The sequence below is a fragment of the Lingula anatina genome, chromosome 3 (assembly GCF_051362555.1).
Source record: "Lingula anatina isolate TDL-2025a chromosome 3, LinAna3.0, whole genome shotgun sequence".
In the NCBI taxonomy this organism is placed as follows: domain Eukaryota; kingdom Metazoa; phylum Brachiopoda; class Lingulata; order Lingulida; family Lingulidae; genus Lingula; species Lingula anatina.
In genome coordinates, this window is record NC_141769.1 from 10,470,378 (window position 1) to 10,493,952 (window position 23,575).

General features: G+C 36.2%; 2 protein-coding genes across 8 annotated transcripts; one reads left to right on the forward strand and one right to left on the reverse strand.

Annotated features, from left to right (window-relative positions):
• Nucleotides 1–62: 62 nt before the first annotated feature.
• On the forward strand, nucleotides 63–10,535 carry LOC106170542 (uncharacterized). 3 transcript variants are annotated; one of them, XM_087008314.1, is made up of 14 exons: nucleotides 63–183; nucleotides 413–1,147; nucleotides 1,487–1,620; nucleotides 2,122–2,236; nucleotides 2,527–2,682; nucleotides 2,907–3,028; nucleotides 3,173–3,756; nucleotides 6,426–6,517; nucleotides 6,942–7,063; nucleotides 7,417–7,553; nucleotides 8,046–8,219; nucleotides 8,610–8,784; nucleotides 9,080–9,199; nucleotides 9,555–10,535. In XM_087008314.1, exons 2-14 carry the CDS (start codon nucleotides 505–507, stop codon nucleotides 9,669–9,671), a joined length of 2,691 nt encoding a protein of 896 aa, XP_086864440.1. In that variant the 5' UTR covers nucleotides 63–183; nucleotides 413–504; the 3' UTR covers nucleotides 9,672–10,535. The 3 variants fall into 3 exon arrangements, with proteins under 3 accessions (XP_086864440.1, XP_013405886.3, XP_086864442.1); XM_013550432.3 differs by having other exon boundaries at nucleotides 87–183; nucleotides 468–1,147; XM_087008316.1 differs by having other exon boundaries at nucleotides 96–164.
• Nucleotides 10,536–10,582: 47 nt separating this feature from the next.
• LOC106160014 (amine oxidase [flavin-containing] B) lies at nucleotides 10,583–23,106 on the reverse strand. Of its 5 annotated transcripts, none has more exons than XM_087008317.1 (16): nucleotides 22,933–23,106; nucleotides 21,695–21,799; nucleotides 21,293–21,387; nucleotides 20,733–20,873; nucleotides 20,201–20,305; nucleotides 19,900–19,991; nucleotides 19,508–19,649; nucleotides 18,566–18,626; nucleotides 13,647–13,735; nucleotides 13,352–13,435; nucleotides 13,098–13,176; nucleotides 12,611–12,701; nucleotides 12,252–12,305; nucleotides 11,794–11,958; nucleotides 11,470–11,581; nucleotides 10,583–11,093 (listed from the first exon to the last, which is right to left on the reverse strand). In XM_087008317.1, exons 2-16 carry the CDS (start codon nucleotides 21,753–21,755, stop codon nucleotides 10,899–10,901), a joined length of 1,566 nt encoding a protein of 521 aa, XP_086864443.1. In that variant the 5' UTR covers nucleotides 21,756–21,799; nucleotides 22,933–23,106; the 3' UTR covers nucleotides 10,583–10,898. The 5 variants fall into 5 exon arrangements, with proteins under 5 accessions (XP_086864443.1, XP_086864445.1, XP_086864444.1 ...); XM_087008319.1 differs by having other exon boundaries at nucleotides 22,938–23,068; XM_087008318.1 differs by having other exon boundaries at nucleotides 22,830–23,008.
• Nucleotides 23,107–23,575: the final 469 nt, after the last annotated feature.

A 23,575-nucleotide genomic window follows, 5' to 3' on the forward strand; every position in this document is an offset into this window, starting at 1 on the left:
GATAATAATAAATCTTTTATATTACATTTATCTCTGTCTGGTTCATTTATTGTGTAAGCTTTATCTTAATTTTCTAGCTCATCTTGTTATTGCCTCGTAGTGAAATTGTACACAAGACGAACAGCAGAAATGAAAACTGACGACTGAAATATTTTGTCATAGGAGTAACAGAGAAGCTAACGTGTAATATGCGGTTGTTTTACTTTTTTTAGAAATCTCTCTCTCTCTCTCTCTCTCTCTCTCTCTCTCTCTCTCTCTCTCTCTCTCTCTCTCTCTCTCTCTCTCTCTCTCTCTCTCTCTCTCTCTCTCTCTCTCTCTCTCTCATATTATGCAGTTTATGTGAAAAATGCAAACTTCATCTGAATCTGTAGTTTAACACCAGATGATCTTTTAAATGTCCTGTTATTTTTAGGATGATGGCTTCTTTTCACTGACCAAATCACTTCCTCATAGGACATTATTTATAGGCTCAACTAATGTAATCCACGGGTGGACTTCTGAAATATGGCGTTTCAGAGAGAACTTGATGATATGGCTAAAGCCAAACTTGGTGATTTAATAGCACGTCAGAAAAATGTTGGGGGTAAAAGTGTCACCAATGATTTAAAAATGAATCATGAACTGGAAGAACAGACTGCAGAAAACCTCACCAGAAAAGAACAAGTTGCTGCAATGAAATCAGTTATACTTCAAAAAGCTCTTGAAAAAGCAGACAGTTTGAATGTCTACAGGAGCCCAGTTTCAGCCAACAGCATGCATTCAGAACACAACAATCAAGACACTGCATTAACCTGTGACAGGGAAGTGGCCTCCTGGTTGAGAACCCTGCACCTTCAAAATGCTGAGAAATATCTGAAGATTTTTGCAGAGCATGAGATAGACATGCAGAGTTTGAAGTTGTTGAGGGAGAAAGACCTTAGAAGTATGGGAATTGCTGCAGTGGGAGCCATCAGTAAGATTCTCTTTGCTATAAAAGAGCTACAAGGAGAGGATTTTAAGAACCCAATTTATTCTACAAATAAGGATTTTAGTGAGATGGATTATACCAGAGATGTTGCTGGGGTCAGTAGACATGATAAAAGGAGTCAACAGAGGAAAAGGAAAGGTCCTTCTGCCAATATACAAAATGCCTTACAAGATCAATCATGTAAGTAGGGCTAGGACTTTATTTGCTATATGATGACAGTCACTATCAAGTATGGTGTAAACTCTATTGATTAAGGTTTGCCCCATTGGTGTTGGCTGTATGCTCACTAGTAAGAAAATTATGGTTCAGTTAGCATTTAGGAAGTTATGTTAGAAATGATAAGAAAAAGAGGACCTGGCCAAACTTGGTGAGTTGGTTTACCAAAGCACTTCCCAGAGCAGGTATAAAGTGCACAATTTTCTTGTTAGAGAGTATTCCATCCCCTTCCTGTTACTCAAAAATATCGAAGACTCTTCATACCAAGGTCACATAACCAATATCTTTATCTTATTATTTAAGGTTTGAACCATGGATCCAAGGTGGCAGATGATCAGAGTGAAGCACAGAGACAACAGATTCTGATGGCAGCTAGAAAAAATGCACGTGACAAGTTGGCTGCTAGACATGTGGCAAGGATGAAAGGAGAAGTGCAGGTTATTATACTGATCTTTGATGTTATTGAAATGCTAGTCACAGGGGAGGATCCAGAGTTATTTTCTGACAGTCTTCCAATTTATCTTTGTTGATCCATCCTCCATTTTTGACCGTCTTCCGACAGAAAAAATTAGATACCCGTCAATGTAAACTTGAAAATCTGACCGTCTTCCGGAAGACCCAGAAGACGCCCTAAATCCGCCCCTGAGTCAGTAAATTAGTGAGTAGGTGGGTGGATAAATGAGTGATAGTTTTTGGGGATGTAGCAGGAAGAGTAAGAGGAAGAGAATGCAGAATATTGTATGGAGAGTTAATTAGTTCATTCATAAAAGGAGCCGAAAAAATTAAAATAAAATCAGATGGTTAGCCGAGTAGAAAAAATTATGAGAAAGGTTTAAACACAAACATGGAATGATTATTTGATATGTACTACAAATCTTGTGCAATTCCACTATAACAGTTCAGATGGCCATAATGAGTTGTATCATTCTGTGTTTTAGGAAGAAGAAGCTGCTAGGAAAGAAGCCTTAGTAAAGTGGGGCAGTCACCAGAAAAATGGCCAAAGTGTGCGGCAGGTCCTCAAAGAAGTATCAAAAAATGCAGAACTAAGAAAAGGTATCACTTTGTCAGGTATATACTAAGTTCATACTGTCTATTGTTTTGCCAAATAGTGTAAATATATCTGTTAATCCAAACTGTTACGATTATATCATAAATAATCGTTTGAATAATGTATAGTGATTTTTCTGTAGTTAATTTAAAAGTATACACCATACACCAGATAAGTAACTACATGTAGCTCTGACTTAATATGCCTATTTTTTAAATGAATACTCCACTATCTTTCTTTCTTTATATATCTATTTTAGTTAAAAAATTGTCTCTGTTATCTTGTTATCTTGTAGGTTCTCGTTTGAGTAAAAAACCACCAGCTCCTGATGTACAGCCAAAAGCTAATGATGTAAACAGACAAAAGATGGAAAAGCTTAAACCAGCAAGAAGAAAAAGGTCAATGCCTGATACAAGGAACTTTCTTCAAGTCCCCAAGGAAGCAGATGGAAGTATGATGAATACCAGTAAAATTTAAACACCATTTTTTTCAAACATTTTATTATTGTAAGATATATTTCTTTTAAAGTATACTTAATAAATACTTACTTTCTGACCTGGACCCAACTCACTATTTTAAGTTATTTAATCAAAATTTAAAGAATTAAAGAGGAAGGTATGTGATAGTTTTTCAAATTTGTTTAAAGCTTTAAAATAATTACTATTCATATTTCAGGTGGAGGTAATAGGGCAGATAATGCTGAACTAAAGGCAGGAGCAGCACAAAACAAAAAATGTGATCGTTTACGAAGAGCATCCGTACAGGCAGAAGATATGCTGATTCAGTTGGAATCTAAGGTAAAAAACCTTACAGTTATATTTGTTACACCATCACACACATTGATATAATACAAAATACTCCTTTTTAAAAGGGGAAATTTAACTGTGAGACATGTTCAAGTGAATCATTGTGTGTTAAATTTTGTTATATTTATATTTAAGATGGGAGAACTGCAGCGCAGAGCCTCAATGGACATGTCTGTATCGGAGCAAACTCTGGATGTCTTACAGCAGCAACTGGCCCAGCTACAGGAACACTATAAAGAAAAACAGCAAAGGATTCAGCAAAGAGAACAACAGAAAGTAAACCAAGAAGGACAAGAGGATGATGAGTCACCTGGAACTCAGGGACAACAACTACAGCACACTAGTTATGATCTGCAGCATGCATTGCAGTATCAGGAGCAACAATTGAAACCTTCCCAGTATGAAGAGAACAGTCAACAACAGCATGAACAGGTTTATCAGCAAATACTAAAGCATTCTCTTGGCAGTGAGATTACTTATGAGCCACATTGCCCTCCACAACAAAATCAGCAGCTCTGGGCTATACCAAGTGACAAATTATATCAGCATGGTCCAGAGACAAATGCTGCTCTGAGAGTCACCTCAAATTACTTGGGTCAGTCTGCTGATACAGTAAGCATTAATCACCCCCCTGCACTGTCAGAGAGAGGACTCGTTATAAAGCAAGAGCTTCTGGAGAATATGAGGAAACAGAAGGAGAAACAGAGGGAGGAAATAAAGTAAGTTTAATTTCTTCATTTGACTATATTTGACAGATCTTAGGTGTCAAAAAATATTGGTTATGATGACATGTTTTAATATATTTAAATATTGGGAAATAATAAACAATCACAAAAAATCAGTATTTTATTTCAAACATCCTTTATAATCATTAAATACATTTTCAAGATATTTGATGGGTAAAAATATAAGTTTAGTAAGTTGCGTTTAAGACTGCACATTTCCCTTTTTGCTATTCAGAAACATAAACCACATGGTGAGTTACAATAAAAAATTTCAAAGAATAACAAACCATAAAACTCATGGTTTTTATATTTGGAAAATAGAATTATAAATTCTACAAAGGGAATTTACCAGATGTTCATAATTCTATTCACTGATACTTCTTTTCACATCATTTGTGAACATAATCTCATCATTGGTTCCCTGAAGAATGTGACAACTGTGAATACCCCCAGTCCCCTCAAAGCACTCTCTGCAGAGTTCAAACCCCCCACACTGCATGCAGCTATAATGAGGCTCTGGCATATCTATCAAGCAGACTTCACACCAGTGGCTGGTCAAATCAATGGACATGGACAGCTCATTAATAACATCATCAAAATCTGCCCCAGGAAGGTAATAATTTCCAATAAAAGAACACTGGGTGGATGCATTGTGACAGGACTTGGTGTTTTGATAATTCATGTTGCTGCCATTTATGTTGTTATTGTCATAGGTCTGTACACTGGCATGTTTAAGAAATGTGAGACCAATAGTTCCTCTACAGAAGGTACACACATGATAATCTTCACTACAACAGATATTGCTTATACTACTTATATTGTCAGCATGTGTGTGGCCAGTGCCGTCCATTTTCACAATAGTTTGGTTTATATGAGACCTGATGGATGGATCTCTGGCTGGGATCCAGTTTGAGTTGTACTGATACGTAGGTACATGTAATTCAGTTTTAGTAGGGGAGGCCATCCCATGCTGAGTGGATTTGTCATTATGCTTCTCAACTCTTTGATCTGTAGGAGGGCCATCTATCGGATATTTTCTGGCAGGGTCTTCTCCTTGAAATTTTGAGGACTGTTGCTGGTCTGAGAACATTTCATCTTGTGTAACGTTGTCAGGGGGTGGCGTGACCACTATACGAGGTATGAGAGACATGGTGTGCTTTACTGTTTGCGACTCAATGGCGGACTGAATAGAGCACTCACTAGAACTTCGGCTGCATGTTCTCTCTCTTTGGCTCCCCAAAGTTTGTTTTTGTTTCTGTTCATCGTAGTGTAGACCTAGAGTCGCCCTGTCACCAGGTACATTCTGTGGCCATGTTCTTTGACTGGTGTTTTGATATGATTGATCTGCTGATTTCTCCTCAAAGCCTATGGTATGGTCTTCATTGAGAAGACCATCATTGATGGGAATGGTATGGGAGTGCTTGTTTTCATCATTTTGCTGTGCACAGGCTGAAGCATAGTAGATAGAATTCTCCCCATCACTTGAAGATTCTCTCTTCTTAAACTCTTCCCAGTTTGGATTCCAAATCACATGCCCATCATCATTGAGCTGACTGGACTTGAAGGGCTTTGTGTGACCTTGGTCATCATCAGAGCGGGACATTTTGTGACCAGCCCCTCCTGCCTTGGACCAGTGAAGAATGACTGTAACTCCACCATTGTCCTCTGCATGTATTTTCCAATTTATCAGTTGCTTTTCATCATTGAAATATGCCAAACTGGCTTCCAGTGGCTTGGGGAGATCCAGTACTATCATTGTCAATATGTCCCTGTTGTTATAAAAGAGATTTGGATTTTTTTTTTACTCCTTTCTTTGGAAGACTAAATGTCCAGTCAAGAAAACTAAGTAATACAGTTTTAGCAAATAAACCAGCATGAATCACCTACACTGTACCAAATTTTGTTTTGTTCTAATAAGTGAATGTTGTTGTAACAGCTGTACACAACTTTCAAACACATTTTGTTTCTTACACGTTATGCCTTCATATATCCAATATTCGATTTCTGTTCTCTTTGATTAGACTGAGTATTATCTAGGTGTTGTAAACAACCCTGGAATTATTACACTTTACACAGTCCAGTGCTTAAATAGGGTTAAGTTATGTAATAGCCTTTGATTGTTGAAATTTGCACCCATGTCAATTGTCAATATTATGTTTTGTTGAATATATATTATGTCACAAAATCTATTGTTGCCTGACCAAACAGTAAGGGGATAGGTTAGGGGAAGGTGTTTTGATTTGCAAAACAACAATGCTTATACAAAGCATTTGCTCATACGAAGCTACCGTTTTGAAAAAGGAAGGTAGCACTAAATTCCTGTACTGTGTATTGAAGATATTAAAAAAAAATTAAAGTGTATAATTAAAGCGTGTGCCTAATATGAAATGGCAACATCTTTTGAGGAGCACTGTTTTCATTTGACATTTGCTCGTAGCGTCTTTAAAAAGAGGTATATTTTGAATGTTACTTGCATATTTTTATGTATCATTTATTTTAACCTGTGCACCAGTTATTTTCATAGTATTTTATTTAAATGAGCAAGTAGAACAAACTTGTGCTAATTTTGCACAGCTGTGAAAACTAAACTTTATGAATATATTGTGAATGAAACTGTTATGCAATGGGGCAAATTCTTTCACTCTATTTGTTTTATTTTGTAGGTATCTAGAGGACCAGCTCAGTCAAATGAAGTACAGGGACAGAGTTAATCATAATGAAATACCTAAAGGAGACATTTTATTTGATGAAGCAGGTGATATTTGCATCTCAAAAAAAAGTTTATTATTCACAACTTGATAGCTATTGTGGTTGATGATTATTTCTCTCAAGTTTATTTGTATTTGAATACAATCTTACAATTCTAAAATGCATGGATTTTTTCATTTAAAGTGCAATAACATTGCTGTGATTCCTATGTTTTATCATATAGCTTTTATGTTTAGGAAAAGATAAAGTCATTTTGTAATAAATTTGCAATAAATGTGCCCATTAAAATTTATGGTTTTAATTTTAAAAATTTTTGAGTCAAGGGAAAATTCTAAAGCAGGATCATGTTTGAGTAAAAAAAGACTTGTCATGGTCCATTTATAGAACTGTTTTACCATATATTTAGGGAATGCATTGAAAAAAAACTGGTTAAATATGTGTATAATATGTGTATATTTGTGGTGCTTCAGATCTGCTAGGAGAGGGCACTTTCTGCCAAGTGTTTAGAGGGACATACAGGAACTCAGAGGTGGCTGTGAAGAGACTGCAGGTGCCCCTGGCAGCACAGGACAGGAATTATTTTACTGCTGAGGTGTTTAGTCTTATTATTTTTTTTTTTCAGTAAATTTTCTATAAATTTTTTATGCTAAATAAATGTCAAATTATGGCACTGCTGATACGTAATTAGTAATTGTCACATTGTTTGTAAAATAATTGTTCAGTGATTAAAATAAGAAATTTGACAAAGGATGAGAGTTTTTACTTTGACATAATGAATTAGTGTAGACATTTTAAGATACTGGCTATCTAAATTATATAAAATTTGTGAAAGGTTACAAGGATTAAATGTCAATGAATTATCTTGGTCCAGTTTTCTCTGCATCAACAATACACAGCAATTTCTTCTGGTACCATAAATATTAATCCAGCTCTATATATAATTAGGTGAACTTACTTCAAGAATTGCGTCACCCCAGAGTGGTTCTCCTCCTTGGTGCAAGCACAAAAACTCGTCTTCCTCTAATGGTACTGGAGTTCATGTCCCAGGGCAGTCTTCACGAGTATCTTCACGACAGTTCAAGGTGAGTGACACATCCTGGGCAGAGTTAGCACTGCTGGGGGCAGGGTCACGAAAGAACCTGAAACTTCAGTTTTCAGTACATTTTTATCTAAGAAGTGACATATCATATCTGAAAACAGCCAGGATAAAAAGTAGTTCTTTTGATATTATATCCCACAGCCTTGTCAATAGATGAGGGTTTTTTTTGTTTTGTTTATTTTTTTCATTAAAGAGTCCCTATGTGCACTTGATCTGTATGTCGTAGCATTTTTCTAATGAAGTGCCATCTTATATACTTCTTTATTCTTTACACTGTGTATTTACCACATGACCAGTGATACTCTTTTCATGTTGTTTTTAGATGGTTTACATTTCCTGTTATTTTGATATGATTGCATATGTAATTTTAAAAATGTTAAATACGATATTTTTATATAATCCCAGGTATAGTACATACACATATGGAGCATCAGTGTAAGAAAAAAACCCGAACTTGTAATTCATTCTATTCCAGACCTCCTCTGAACCATGTGAGTTACTACCAGATCTCACGTGATGTGGCTCTAGGGATGAACTACCTACACAGACACAAGCCTGTGGTACTGGTGCTGGAGCTCAACACTACACACATCTTGCTGGGGGGAAATGGGAGGGCTAAGGTGTCAGGATTTGGCTTCTCCAAGCTCAAGTGAGAATGTTGAATAGTTTCATTTATTCAGCTATGTTTTAATAAATAAATAAAATTCCATTTGCTATAGAAAAAATAGCTTAGTTAATTTTTCAAGTATGAATGCTTTAATAGAATTTTCGTGTGTTTTGAGTTGTGCATCAGTTAAAAGCACCTCGAGTTTCAGAAAACCCAGTTGTCCTTTAATCAAGCCTCTGCCATTTCCAGTTGCTGTGTTCATAAGTTACAATGAGTGATCTCTTAAACTCAGTGTGTCTAAAAGTATTATGCGGTAAGTTTAAAAGTTAAAATTCAAGAGCCAAACAGGGGATGGCAATGCAATCCTGCTGCCACTTTTTGTGCTGAACATTTACCTCATGATTTTCATGTGATGAATAACTTGTGTTCCAGACATGATGCCCAGCTTGCTGCCTCTTCACCTGCTGCCTGCAACCCTGCCTGGATGGCCCCTGAGTTGCTTAGCAACCATGATGTCACTACCAAAGCAGACGTTTACAGTTATGGAATTGTACTCTGGGAAATGCTGACAAGGCAGATACCCTATGATGGGCTCTCTATGTATCAGGTATACAGTCATATAACTTAACAACTTGTGGCAATATGACCTGGTGGCCCAAAATGCCTGTATTTTTTTCAGAGTATATCTTTGAATCACATAATTGTAAAACAACGAAATATAGAAGTGTATGAAAAATATTTGCTTTAATTTCTTTTAGATTATTGTTTCATCAAAATCAAGCCAAATAAATTTGCTTATATTTTTTCAAAAAAAAGAACAGTTTTATGTATTCTTATGAATATGAATATAAAACCTAAATGCTCACATAAATAATTAATTTTTTTCAATTCAACTTTTTAAGGTTTTAGAACGAGTGAGGTCCAACCAAAGGCCTCCTTTGCCACCGTCATGTCCTGAGAGTCTGTCTTTGCTGATCTCCAAGTGCTGGCACCAGACACCTGGCAAAAGACCCCATTTTAAGGTAGACTCATAGAGGTGGCAGATGGGCTGGTTCTTTTATTATTTATTTTTTATGCCAAATTAGAAACGAGTCCGTTACAGAAGTTGAAAAATGTTATTTTCTGCTGTACCTAAATTCTGTCAGGACACAGACTGGTAGTTTTCATGCTATTGCTTGTTCCCATATAGATGTACACTTTAATTTAATAATTTAATTCTCATGTTAATTAAGAAAATTGTTGAAAAAGATGGAATCAAAATCTACTTATTATTCTTGAGTCTACCCCATAAAATTTATAATCTCTATTTATTTTAGATGAGATAGGCATACACTTCTAACAAAGACGCAATCCTTAATTCTGTTATTTCATTTGCAGGATATCTTAGATATGTTGGAAGACTTATCTTTCCCACCTGAATGGAAGGCAGTGTTTCAAGTGGCATCAAATACACATGAACTGCCCCAAGACAGTGTAAGAATACTAACACACTAGCAGGTGTACCACACAGGGATACAATTCAGGGGTTCTAAACATTCCAAAGACCACGCTGACTTGAATTTAGGCTGATTTGGATTTAAGTCTTTGTCAGCCATTAAGAAGACCTGTACAAAACCATGCAATCCCAAGCCATGTGTACAGTCTCAATTTTAGGCTGGGAGTATGATTCGACTTGTTAGTGTTCATGTCAGCTTTGGTGTGAAGAATTTTGCTTCCTGTAGTTTAGACAATGAGGGGACAGTATTCAGCTAAAAGCACAAAAATGTTTGAAAAGAATTTTTATTGTGGAGTCCTCATTAAATGAAAGCACATGGTAATATATTGCTGTGGATGAAAAAAATTAATGCTAATTTAAGCTGTTTGGAATATCAATTTCAGTCAGGTCTAGCTAGGACAATAAACAACATTTGGTGTCTAGGTCAGGCCTACAATTTTAGATAAATGTGCCAAATCACATGCTTAGATATTTCTATTTTTACAACTGTTTTATTAAGTATGCTTTTAGAATATTTCTCTTCAAATCTATTATATTATGCATTCCCTTTGTTGTTTTTTGTCAAAATGTTTTATATTTATCAGCTTGTTGCACAAAGTGCTGTGGTGGGATGATTGCAAAAAATGCATATTTGTTTTGGGATTCTTTGGAAGAGTAAAATACATACATAATTTTACTGTGTACATAATATTCAGCACAATGGCAATCAAATTTTAGAGGAGAAAGATTTTTGTACCAGATTTTCCCATATTCTTTTAAGTAGAGTTTCAATCTGAAAGGCATGTTTCATCCTCCAGACAGAAGATAACAAAGTTTTAATTTTGTTGTTATCACAGGTTATAAAATAAATTAACTGTAACTTTTTTGTATGTGTTGTGTTAAAGGGGATTTTTAAAAAATACAACACAAAGGCAATACTTCATTTTAATGCCATATGGAATTGTACATTTCACACACATGGTGACCATCATAAAATATACACATGGTGACATCATAAAATAAAGTTTAAAATTTGCATTATACCAATATTTTAAATACCTAGCTAATTTCTTTACAGACATCAGCCTTAACCCTATGAGGCAAAATGTATACTTATTTAAAAAATGAAGCACATTTTTAAAAAAATTGGCACAGAATATAGGATTTTTTTACATGTAAATTATCCAATCAAAAGTAATCAATAACCTATTGGGAATGTTTCCTCAAGTATTGCACCCATATTGTAACTATGATCCACGGACAAAGAAACCAAGTGTAGCAGCCACTGCTATCCCAATCAGAGTAAAAAGTACCAGAATAAACTGAGGCACACTTGGTAAATTTCTCTCCAAGAAGTTTGGTTGTAGATAAGGAATGGACTCCACTTCTTCCCCCTTTTTTAATGCATCATTACTTGGCATCTTCCCTTCTGCATTTAGGACCTATTTGTAAATTAATGAAAAATAACAGTAACATTATTTTTACGTCAGTTGCCACAAAGCAATAAAATCATTGCCTAATTATTCACATCATAACATGATAACATGTAAAATCTCTCATGGTATTTTATTGAGCTGACCACTTCACCCAGCAGCTTGATAGGTTTGTATGAGAAGAATTCACTTCTAATTTAATAAAATTGTTGAGTTTTCATAATTGGCATCAAATCTTATTTACATGTAGGTTAAGATACTGTAACACAAATTGTACAGCTTCAATGACTGGATCCTCTATTTCTGTCTGTGTCAAGTCTGTGTCAAGTTAGACATGTATTTACACTACTGAATAATATACATGTGTAAATAGGAACCAACCTACCTCCAGTGCAGCTCTTTTGGCAGATCTCACTGCCCCCTCCATGTAACCTTGAAAGGTCAAGGCTGTTTCTGTTCCAGCAAAATGAACTTTGTTGAAGGAATCTCCGTGGAGCCTGAAAAATTAACATGTTTAAGCCTAATAAAAAGGTAAACTGACGTAAAAATCTTGTCTGTGGCTTAATGATAACTATGCAGCTCCTATGGATCGAAAAAAAATTTTTTGTGAAAAAAAATCATGCACAAAACGTTTCTCCAATCCCTCAGAACTTGTTTCAACATATTTAACATTTATTTAAAAAAAACGTGACATGCATGGAAAAATCACCTTTTGTATTTAGTGAGTACTCCAGGTGGAAGTGAGTATACACACATCCCTTTAGTCAGCCTCTTCCATTCCTCCTCATGCCAGTCCTTCTCTATGTAGTACACTGGAGAGAGAAACTGCTTCAGACCAAACTGTGCTGCGTACTGCTTGCATATCAAGGCTTTTCTTCAAGGGAGATATGCCTAAATCATGTTTTTATCAAGTCTGCTGTGGAAATTAGTTCTTTTAACAAACAAGAAAAACTAATTTTAAATTCTAGAACTACACTGTTACTTAGCAGAAGTGATAACTTCATTAAATTGTGTCAAAAATGCACTCTTCTTGTTAATTTTCTGATTGAATTGAAGTATATTGCAAATATGTTTACTTGATCAAGACTTTTCTTCTAACTTAACATTTCTACAATATTATAATTTTCAAATGCACAAGTGCAGGTTAGCATACACGTATATATTTACCTTTCTTCAAGATCAAGGTTGGCACATTCATCTGCTTGGAAGCCATCAATAAATCTGAAAATAACCTTGGACACTTGGAACTTTAAACATTCATTACCTGAGCACAGCTGTCTGTTATAAGTGTAAACTTAATATCACATCATCTCAAATCAATTTAAAATGTATGAATCAGAGTACTATGGCAGTTACCCTAAGACATGCCATCCTGATTGGCACTTTTAATCGGGTGACAGAAATCAGGTAATGTTCTTAAAAAACTATTGCCTTCAATATTCTGAAACACGCACGTGCACATAAACACACACACACACACACACACAAAGTGATACTGATACCCTCCATCAAACCGCACCCCTCACCCCATGATACATGGTGCAGTTCCATCTGGCTTGGTGTCATCTATGGTGTAGGTAACAGGTCCTGACTGAGATATCAGCTGACCGTTCAGATCTGAAAGCGAATGAATAGCTAAGAGTGGGGGATCCATGGAGAAAGGGACTGAATTTCTAAATGCTTACAATACTACAGCAAAAGGACAGTTAAAGGAGGGCAGAGAAAACAAGTTTGAATATTAGTACATATAGTACATGTACAGTGTCTATTCAACTTTGTAATAACATATGCTCAGATAATGAACAGAACTACTAGTATTAATAAAGTTAAAGGAGAAATGTTTTTCATTTCTTTGAAATATTTTTCATTTCTCTATGCAAAAAGACTGTCAAATTCACATCAAAATGCAAATAACAGGTAAATAAAATAATACAGGTTGGCATATGTGTAGGAGTGCTACATGTATTCATGAAGAAGGAAAAGTATGGCAGTAACATCACAAGATATGCTCACCATGGTCTCGCCAAAATGGAGCTGAGTAGTACATAAATGTCTTGATGGTATGGCTGGACTTGGGAACAATACTTACAACCTGCAAATTAGATATGATTCATGATGTTAAAATATATGTATATTAAAACATTTAAACTCACCACGACAGCATTAAAAAAACACTGCTTCATGTACTATAGTAACAAAAATTATAAAAACGTTATAAAAAATGACAATTTGTTTATGCATGTGTCAGCTAAATCTCACATACTCACATTTTTAACACCAGAGGGCAGCAGGGGATCAAAATGTATCTTGTCTACAGCAGTTGGAGGGATGGCCAGGATAACCCTTCTACACTGATATTTGATATCAAATAATGAACCATCTTATCAAATAATATAATAATACAGTCAAAAATGTCATTTTTATATCTCTCCCCAAAAGGAAAATCCAACAGATACTTTTTATTAAAATATTGATTAAGTCACACTTGTTATAACCTATGGTGCACTATAATGTGTATTTATTCATAATGCACACATCAACATTATCAAGGTGACTGCCTACTTCTATGATGTCTCCCTGCTGGCAGTGTACTTCCACAGCTTCAGATGTCTGTCTGATGGTAATTACTTGCCTCTCCTTAAGTATCATGTCTAGTGAAGAGATCAAAGACTGGTCATTTCAAGAATGTCTGCCATAATAGTAAGTTACAATTCCTGTATTTACTGTCTAGCATGATGATGTTTTTCAGTAAGTGAAATCAATGCATTTCTTGAATATTGACCATTTTCCAACTCGATTATCTTTTGAAAATGTAAATAAAATGTATATTTTTTAACATAATGCCTTATCAAAAGCAATTGTCAAGAAAATTTACCAGTAGTATGAGTTGATAAAGACAACAACAAACAAACAAACAGAAATATATATATGTCACTGTCACATAGTGGTGCGTCATGCACATTACGTAATATTATCCAATTAGAATAAAGCGCGGCTGTGTGCTGCAGTTGAGTAATTATTACAACGTGTCGTCTGGTGTGCGCTCCTCCGCTCGTAACATTACATGGTGTCAGAAGTGGGATGAATGACTTCAAGCCCCCACCAAAGTTTTCTTTTGATGGCGATGTTAGCCAGAATTGGAGGGAATGGAAACAAATGTTCCAACTTTTTCTGGTAGCCAAAGAAGCAGTGGAGAAAACAGACGCCACAAAAATCGCCATGCTACTCACGTGCATGGGGCCGGAGGGAGTAAAACGTTTCAACCAGTTTAACTGGAACGAAGCAGGTGATAAAGAGAGTTACGAGGGAGTTTTAGATAAATTTGACACTGAATTGTGCGGTGAGAAGAGGATCGTTTTTAATAGATTCGGCTTTTGGAACTTAAAGCGAGACTCTATATGCCTTTTGACGATTACCTGGTAAAGGTCAAGGCCATTGCGGCAAAGTGTGATTTTGCTGAGACCGACAACATGGTAAGGGACAAAATAGTGTTTACACAGGACAAAAGGCTGCAGGAAAGACTCTTAAAGGAGAAAAATTTGGACCTCGCGAAAACTATAGACATTTGCCGGGCGGCGGAGATCAAAAAGCATGAAGTTGACTCTATGTCTGGGTTCGCACGTGGTGCCGCAGCTGCAACTTCCAGTGTATCCACGATACAGAAGGGTAAGAGACAACCCTCAACGAAGTTTTCTCAGAAGAAAGATAATCGACACACCAAGTTATGCACACGTTGTAAGAGAATCCATGGTCCAAATCTGCACACAGACTGCCCTGCATGGGGACGGACATGTTACAGGTGTAAAGGTAACAACCACTTCAAAAGTTGTTGTAGAGCTACTGTAAATGTCCATGAACTAAGTAATGATGATAACAGTGCAGTTCAACACAGTGATGAGTGTTTTATGGGAACAATAGAGCTGAGTATAGGCAGTGTGTCCAGGAATGAAGATCAGCGTGCATGGTTTGAAAATGTAAAGGTAGCTGACTCTCATATTAGAATGAAGATAGACACAGGTGCAGAAACCAGCTCAATACCCCAGAAAATATGGAGAAAGATAGCAGGTAGACCCAAACTAGAACAATCTCATACCATACTTAAAGCGTTTGGTGGTGCAGCGGTAGAGCACATTGGCAGAGCAAAAGTAGATATGAGCATGTCAAATGGACGTAAAACCATTGGAGAAGTGTTTGTTACAAAACAAAAAACAGTGCCAGTGCTGGGACTGCAAGCTTGCATTGCTCTAGGTCTTGTTTCAGTGGAGAAACAAAGGAATCTTGATTCAGTAACTGCTTCAATTTCAAAAGATTCAATAGAAAAGGGATCTTATAAAAGTGCATTCACAGGCCTGGGAAAGTTCCCTGGGCAGTATCACATCTCATTGAAGCAGGGTGCCAAGGGTCACATTGCTCCTACACACAGAGTTCCACAGAAGTTGATGGCCCCATTGAGAAATAAACTTGAAGAAATGGAGAGACAAGGAGTTATTGAGAAGGTGGACCACCCCACAGATTTCATTAGCAATATTGTCATAACAGAGAAGAAAGACGGTTCCATAAGGTTGTGCCTCAACCCCCAACATCTCAACAAAGAGATATGCCAACATTCGAATCAGTAGCAGCGCAGATAGGAGGAAGTAAAGTCTTCACTATCAGCGATCTCAAGGATTCCTACTACCAAGTGGAATTAGATGACTCCAGTTCAGAACTTACTACTTTTTCCACACCTTTTGGACGTTATAAATTTAGACGAATGCCATTTGGAATTTCGAGTGCTGCAGATATTTCGCAGAAAAATGTTTACCGTGTCTTTGGTGACATTAGAAATACATACGCTATAGCAGATGACATTCTCATAGCAACAGAGACAGTTGAGGAACACGATCAAATCCTGGGAGAAGTGATTAAACGTGCCATGGAGAACAATGTTTGTTTTAATGCCAAGAAAACGCAGTTGAAACAAAACAGTGTATCATATTTTGGGATGATCGTTGGAGAACAAGGAATCCGACCAGACCCAGAGAAGATTCGCTCAATTCTGGAAATGCCAGACGCAACTGATACTGAGGGAGTGAAGCGTTTAACAGGAATGTTGAATTTCCTATCACCTTTTATTCCAAATAAGTCTGCTACCATGAGTCCAATCAGCAATTTGTTGAAAGCTGGAGTACCTTGGAATTGGGGACCAGAGCAGAAAGCTGCCATGCAACAAATAAAGGATGTACTCTCAGAAGAACCAGTGCTGAAGTTGTTTGAGCCAGCCAAGCCAGTGACAATACAAGCAGACGCGTCATCTACAGGATTAGGTACATGTCTATTACAAGATGGTCAACCTATTGCTTATGCCTCGCGTGCATTAACTGATACTGAGACGAGATATGCACAGATCGAGAAGGAACTTTTAGCTATTTTGTATGCAGCAACAAAGTTTCACCATTATATTTATGGCAATGAGGTTATGGTGGAGAGTGATCACAAACCTCTAGAGGCAATTATAAGGAAACCACTACACCAGGTGTCTCCTAGAATGCAAATGATGTTGTTAAAATTGATGAAATACAATCTATGTGTGACATATGTACCAGGTTCAAAGTTGTACATTGCAGACACGCTGTCACGTGCATATGTTGATGACACATCTAAGGAGAGCATAGATTCTCAGTTAGAAGAGGGACAGTACAGGATTCATACTGTTACCCAGTATTTGCCAGCATCCACGCACAGGATTCAGGAACTTCGAGATGCTACTCAGAGTGACCGCAGCCTCCAGCTGGTCCGTAACCATATTGTGAATGGTTGGCCTCAGCATAAGTCTTCCCTAGCACCAGAAATTCAGGCATATTGGAATTTAAGAGGACAAATGCATGTGGAGGAAGGACTGATATATGCTGGAGAGCGACTTATAATTCCTGTTGCCATGAGACAAGAAATGCTTGTTAGACTTCATGAAGGACATGCCGGCAGTGAAAAGTGCAAAGCACGAGCCTCTGAAATTATGTATTGGCCTAATATCAACAAGGACATAGAGACCAAGATTGCTGATTGCCCAGTATGTGCCACATATGCGCGTCAGAATCCCAAGGAACCAATGATTCCACATTCTTTGCCAACTCGTCCATGGTCAAAGCTGGGTTCAGATATATTTGAGTTTGCAGGTCATGATTACTTGTTGATAGTTGATTATTATTCAAAGTTTCCTGAAGTTGTCAAGCTGCAAAACAAAACAGCAGCTGGTGTTATTGCAGCAATGAAACCAGTGTTTTCAAGGCATGGTATTCCAGATACCTCAGTTAATGATAATATGCCTTACAATAGTGCTACTTTTAAGCAGTTTGCAAAAGAGTGGGGATTCACTTGTGTTTATACTAGTCCCACTTATGCTCAGTCTAATGGTCAAAGTGAGCGATTTGTGCAGTCAATTAAAGGAATGCTTAAGAAAGCACAAGCAGAGGGTAAAGATCCTCACATAGCTTTGTTAGAATACAGAAATACACCTTTAGCTGGTATAGGTTCATCACCAGCTCAATTGTTAATGAGTAGGAGGTTAAAAGATAAATTGCCTACTACAAATAATTTGCTGCGACCAAAGGTGGTAAATGATGCACAGTCAAAGCTGCGCAAGCGTCAGCAAAAGCAGAAATTCTATTATGATAGAAATGCTAAATATCACCAGTCATTTAATGTGGGTGATAGTGTTCGTGTGAATTTAGGACAAAATTGGGAACATGCCAGAGTGACGGATATTCATAATACGCCGAGGTCATATGAGGTGACTACTCCGGATGGACATTCATATCGTAGAAACCAACGCATGATAAACAAGTCTCCTGACTCGGTGCCTGAGTCGCATGTTATGGACACTGAACCATCAGGTACTAGTATGAGTAAAACAGTGCACCAGAACAATGAAACTGGAAAACAAATTGCTCAGCCACAAATGTGTAGGCGTAGTACTCGGGAGAGACATCCACCTAAGTGGCAAGCAGATTATGAAATGAAATGACTGCATGTTTATTTGTTGTTATATTAAAAAAAAAAAAAAAAACACTTGTTGATTGTACACAGTGCCTGTAACGCATTTAAATGTGTGTTTGTAAGAAAACACTGTTGAAAAGTACTGCATTGACTTTATGCACTCAGGAAGATCAACATTGACTGTTTAGGGACGTTGTGTTTAATGTAATTGCACTTATTATAAAATGCATTTTGCTGATCAGAGACAATCATAACAGAACTTTTACTCTTTATTTGTATTTTATTACTTTAACTAAGGTAGTAATACAATGTTTAAGATAAGCATGTGTATCACATTTTGTAGCTAGACATATAAGTAATTGTTAAGTGATTGTCTGTATGTTAATTAGTTTTTCCTTTAAAAGGGGGGGGATGTCACATAGTGGTGCGTCATGCACATTATGTAATATCACTCCTTTAATAATCCAACTTTGATACTACCACATGTAGTCACACCATGTACTTACTATTTAGCTTGGCAGTTAGTTTCTCACAAATCAGACCTGATCCTCCAACAAACTTCATTTCCTGAAACCAATGCAGTTTGTCAGGTGAATATACATGTATAAGTCTAACCTGTTCAACCAATAAAGATACTTTTTTATCTAAGACTGCCCAGCAGACAAACGACATTGATTCACCCTTGAATCAACGTTAATTTTGGTGGATCAACGTTGAATCAATGTAGAATCAATGGTGTTTGCCTGCTGGGTGGGTTCCCACACATTTAGATCGATCCATCTGGATCAACCTAACTCCCTGGGGGTTCACCCTAAATTGCTGTCAGCCAAGCATGCACAAAAGTTAATTACCCCCTTACAGCTTTTAGTAGGTGGGACAGACATTTAAACCAGCTAATCTGACAGCAATCTACTGAGACTCCCCACGAGGATAGATCGATCTAAAATCTGTGGGAATGCAGTCTAAGACCCCATTCTCACACACACCATTGGTCTACATTAATCAACCCAACTCTGTGTGGACTCTTGCTAAGTGCAATCAGAATGACACGCCTCCTCTTGTTTCCAACATACTCTTATAGCTTTTCTATATTCTACTTAATGCATGGAGGAGGCATGTTATTCAGTTAAGCTGATTGCAGTCAGTGAGAGTTCCCACAGAGTTGGGTCAGTAGACTGATGGTGTGTATGGGAATGAGGCCTAAAAAGAAAAAAAAATTAATAATCATATAAACTACTAAAACACTAAAGCATTCTCTCCAATGTTAATGACTAAAGACTGCCTTATAAATTGCATCATCTCTTTCAACAGCTCAAACAAAAATGTAAATATGTCTCAAATCCAAAAGATGAATTGTCAAATAAACATCATTTGCTCAATCAAAACTGTGAACATTTCTCTCAAGTGAAAAGTGAAAGAGCTAAAAGCTAAAACATCAACCCCCAAACCTGAGCGCCATCTTTAGTGCTGGTCAGATGCACCAACCCTCCACACATGTGGATGGTGTGGAGAAAGAACAGCATTGAAATGTCTCCTGGTTCTGTGATATATATACTTTTTGCTGCAATCTCTCCAAGCAGTTTGGTGAATCTACACACAACCATGATAAATAAAAATCACAAGTGAGTGATGCAATCAATAAATAAACAAAAAGATGAACAAAACAATCAACAAGGGAATGTACAAAAAAATATCAACTGAACCTACACAATTACAAAGCAAATAAAAGCAATTAAAATAGTGGCTTTTCTTTATCATATATTAAGAGCTGACAGATAATTTAACTTTTGTAAAATTTCTTAATACATGTATATATCACAAATGAGATGTTTTGTCTTACTTTGTCCAGGTGTTTTTCTCCAAATACTCTGAAACACTGACACTATCCAAATAGTTTGCACAGGGATGATCCCAAGGTCTTCCCACAGGGACCTGAAGCAATGAAAAATTTGACAGTATACATGATATGGAACCACAAAATAAACATCATTATAACAAATTTGCCTTAATTATTCATATTATTACAGAGGCCACACATCATCTTGATGGTACATCCAATCATCTAATCTTAATACCAATCTTCTATTATTATTACAATTATTATTATTATTATGTTTGTGTTTTATTAGCATACTATGTACCTCCAGACTGAGTGCATCTAAGCTTCTTATCATGTGATTCAGATCCAAGAGCTCCACAGGATTATATGAGGATGGTATGTCACCTTTAAATACATATCGGTCTTTCTGAAAAAAAAGTATTTGTTAGTTATTTCAAAAGATATATATACTAACTATAGGATACCAATGTATATATTAAATGATAAATTAATAGAGATCTTCTATTACACTAACAACACTATATGTTTATGCACATGATGACATAAAAAAGGAAGGAAATGTGGGTCCAACTCAAAACAACAAAATCAGGTAAGTAGGAACAACAATATTCTTCTTTTTACGCCATCTGAGAAGATTCAGAGGACATCCACTTTTTTTGTTGTTTTAATTATCATTTTATTTGTTGATTGACTGATGGACTAATTGGTTAATTAGTTATAGAGCCGGTGTGTTGAAGATTGATCAATCGACTTACTAATTGGTTACATACGGCATTTTTCTTTTCATTTCTTTTGTTTCTTTTTTGTTAAAACAGATACACCTGTACATGTACCTCAAGCTGCAGTGTAGTCTTCAGGTTAGACCCACCCACACAATATGTCATTATCCCCAGCTCCTCTGCTAGCTTTAAAACCTGCACATGTTTTCTACTGACATAAGCTGCACCACCTTCTGCATATCCTATGTTTTCCTTCTATAAATATACATATAATTAAACAAAATATTTTGATCAAACAATTATCGTATGAATCTAGATGAATAAACTTGTTCACATTAACCATACATGTTACGTTTTTATGCCAAATTTCATTGAGCTTGTATATGAAAAATGTATGCACAGACTATCAGCTTTCTACTATACAGTACATCATCGAACAAATACTCAGTAACTGTAAAAAAATCATTCCACTGTTACATGTAAAATGTTTAAAATAAACCATCATTTGAAGGCTTCAATCAATATTATAAGTTTGAATAAAATGTGAAAAGAATAAAAAATGTTTAGAACTGGATAGTCTACTCAGTATGTCAGTGTGACCACACAAACATTAGAATGAGTAATATTATCAAAGACAGGGACACTAGATATGTTTTTTGGTGTCAAGGTAATACCCGAATAGTTTCAGTTCTTCCTCCTGTTTTCTCTCTGGCTTCTATAACCTGTACATGTAGGCCTTCTGCTACTAACAGCTGGGCTGCATGTAATCCTGCATTAATAATAAGGATCACACTAAACAAGATTTATATTTAGATGTCAGGGAAATGAAGAAACAGATGGTCAGAATTTCTAATAATTACTTAAAAAAACATCCTTGAAAGGTGCCATAAATGACAAAAGAAAAAAGTGTAACATGCCAATTCTTTCCTATTTATGTGATTTTACATGTACTAGTACAAATGAAAAATTCTAAAGTTACTAGTACACATTTTTGTCTTACCAATCCTTCTTACTAGTATACCTGCATAACCTTCATTTCTGTTATTATCAACTGATGAAAATGCCATTTATCTTACCACTTAAACCAGCTCCAACAATAATTACATCATACATGTATCTGTCTTTGTCCTTTGGCATTGTGAACTAGTGATAGGAATGTTTATGTCATTCTCCATGTAAACCTGAAAACAAGCAATTTATTTAATTGGCCTTGGTTAAAAATGCTACACCTAAAAAGAATTCTTGATTTACAAATCTTTCTGTAATACAATTTTTTCAAAAGTGCACCGCCCCTGTGCATGGGACTCAAATAGTGACACATTTTAATTTAAATATTGTGTAAAAAGAAAGGAAAAATCATTTCGAAAATTGGTCTGTTTTGTATTTTAGAATATAGTCTATCCTTCATATGTCAGACTTTGAGTGCTGCTGGACTTTGTGATTTTGGAAGAATGTATAGTTTCCCTTTCTCTGCAGTGGTTATGGTATACATACAGATTATACACTTCAAATTATTTGTGTACTTATTTAATATTTAATCATTTATTTATTTATCTATTTTACTCAAGGCTACATTTAACCAAAAATAAATAACGCACTTTTAAGTCATTTTTTCAGGCACTTCTCATTTCATTGAATTATTGAGAATTATAGAGAAATAAAAAAGCCGTGTTGCAAATGACTGAGTGTTTGTTTGTGAAAGAGGATTGAGTGAGAGAGATGTTTATTTAGTTATTTATCAATTTTGAAATGTAAGATTTTACAATTTACACTTTCCTTGGGTGATTTTAGCAGCCAAGGTGCTGTAATTACTGATTTTTCTTTAAGATTTTATTTGTTATAAAAAAATCTAGTTCGAAGAGAAATTACAGCTTATATGTGGGCTTTTTTCGGTACACATATGTACTAGTACGTGTGGGGTCCTATCGAGGAATATAATGCAAAAGTTTATTTATAACGAGGTGTGTTGGGGGGGGGGGGGGGCATCGGTGTGTAGGAGCATGGGTGCGGGGAAGTATCGACATGACCCCGAAGAGTCGGGACTAAAATCACGCTGGTGGTGCAATAAAGTAGCTTCGTGTTTTTTTTTTTTTTTTTTTTTTTTTTTTTTTTTTTTTTTTCAGAAACCGCCCAAAATGACAATTGCATATGAATTAATGAACTTTCACTTTCAATAATAGCGCACGATACACTAGACTAGAGTGATCATACCGTAATGAATAAACCGCTAGTCGTTTCATATTTGAAGCAATATCGATATTACATTGACAATCGCAGCAAAGACATTGTTCTATCAAAGGAATAGCAAACAAACCTCACTTGACGTAGAGCAAGACAAGATTTAGTTGACGGCCCTCGGCCACAGGTGACAGGAAGTAGCCATCGGCTCGCATGGAGAGGTGTGCCCGTTCAGGCCCCCGATTGCCCTCTCAGACCGCCATCAAGAATTTCGTTATATGCAGAATGCGTGGTTCAGCGATGGTTTCTGGCTCTTTCACCCAAACTCAATATTTATGTCCATTTGAAGAAAACTGAAAATGAAGTTAAAGACATGTGCACGAATTCTTACTTTGTTTTAATCTTTGGTAAGAGAAAGTGACAAATCAGGCATTTTATGTAAATCAATGTAACTTTCGAAATTCATGCCTTGCTAGCATGAGGAATTTTCGTTTTCAGTAACGAAGGTTTAAGCTTATTTAAAAAATAATAAACCATCATTAGGGCTCGACATTAAGGGTTGCCTTGTGCGTTTTTCAACCACTTTTTACACTCACGCAACCAGTTGTCCGACTGATTTTCTGGCACGTAGAATGCACGCGGTCGAAACTTTGTACATTTTTTTTTTAATTAAAATCACATTTAAAAACACGTGTGTTGAGTAATCTAGAGGACACTGAAGCCCTACAACTTGAAGCACTGCACATATGCCGAACTACATGTGTAGGAACTCACTGAAA

Excerpts from the sequence above, each read along its gene's own strand:
- LOC106170542 (XM_087008314.1), top strand. The coding sequence starts at position 505 with ATGGCGTTTCAGAGAGAACTTGATGATATGGCTAAAGCCAAACTTGGT. Across the intron at positions 2,683-2,906 it reads CCCCAAGGAAGCAGATGGAA|GTGGAGGTAATAGGGCAGAT; the intron begins GTATGATGAATA and ends TTCATATTTCAG. Across the intron at positions 7,064-7,416 it reads GGAATTATTTTACTGCTGAG|GTGAACTTACTTCAAGAATT; the intron begins GTGTTTAGTCTT and ends ATATATAATTAG.
- LOC106160014 (XM_087008317.1), bottom strand. The coding sequence starts at position 21,755 with ATGCCAAAGGACAAAGACAGATACATGTATGATGTAATTATTGTTGGA. Across the intron at positions 21,388-21,694 it reads TGTTGGAGCTGGTTTAAGTG|GATTACATGCAGCCCAGCTG; the intron begins GTAAGATAAATG and ends TTATTAATGCAG. Across the intron at positions 11,094-11,469 it reads CCAAAAGAGCTGCACTGGAG|GTCCTAAATGCAGAAGGGAA; the intron begins GTAGGTTGGTTC and ends ATTTACAAATAG.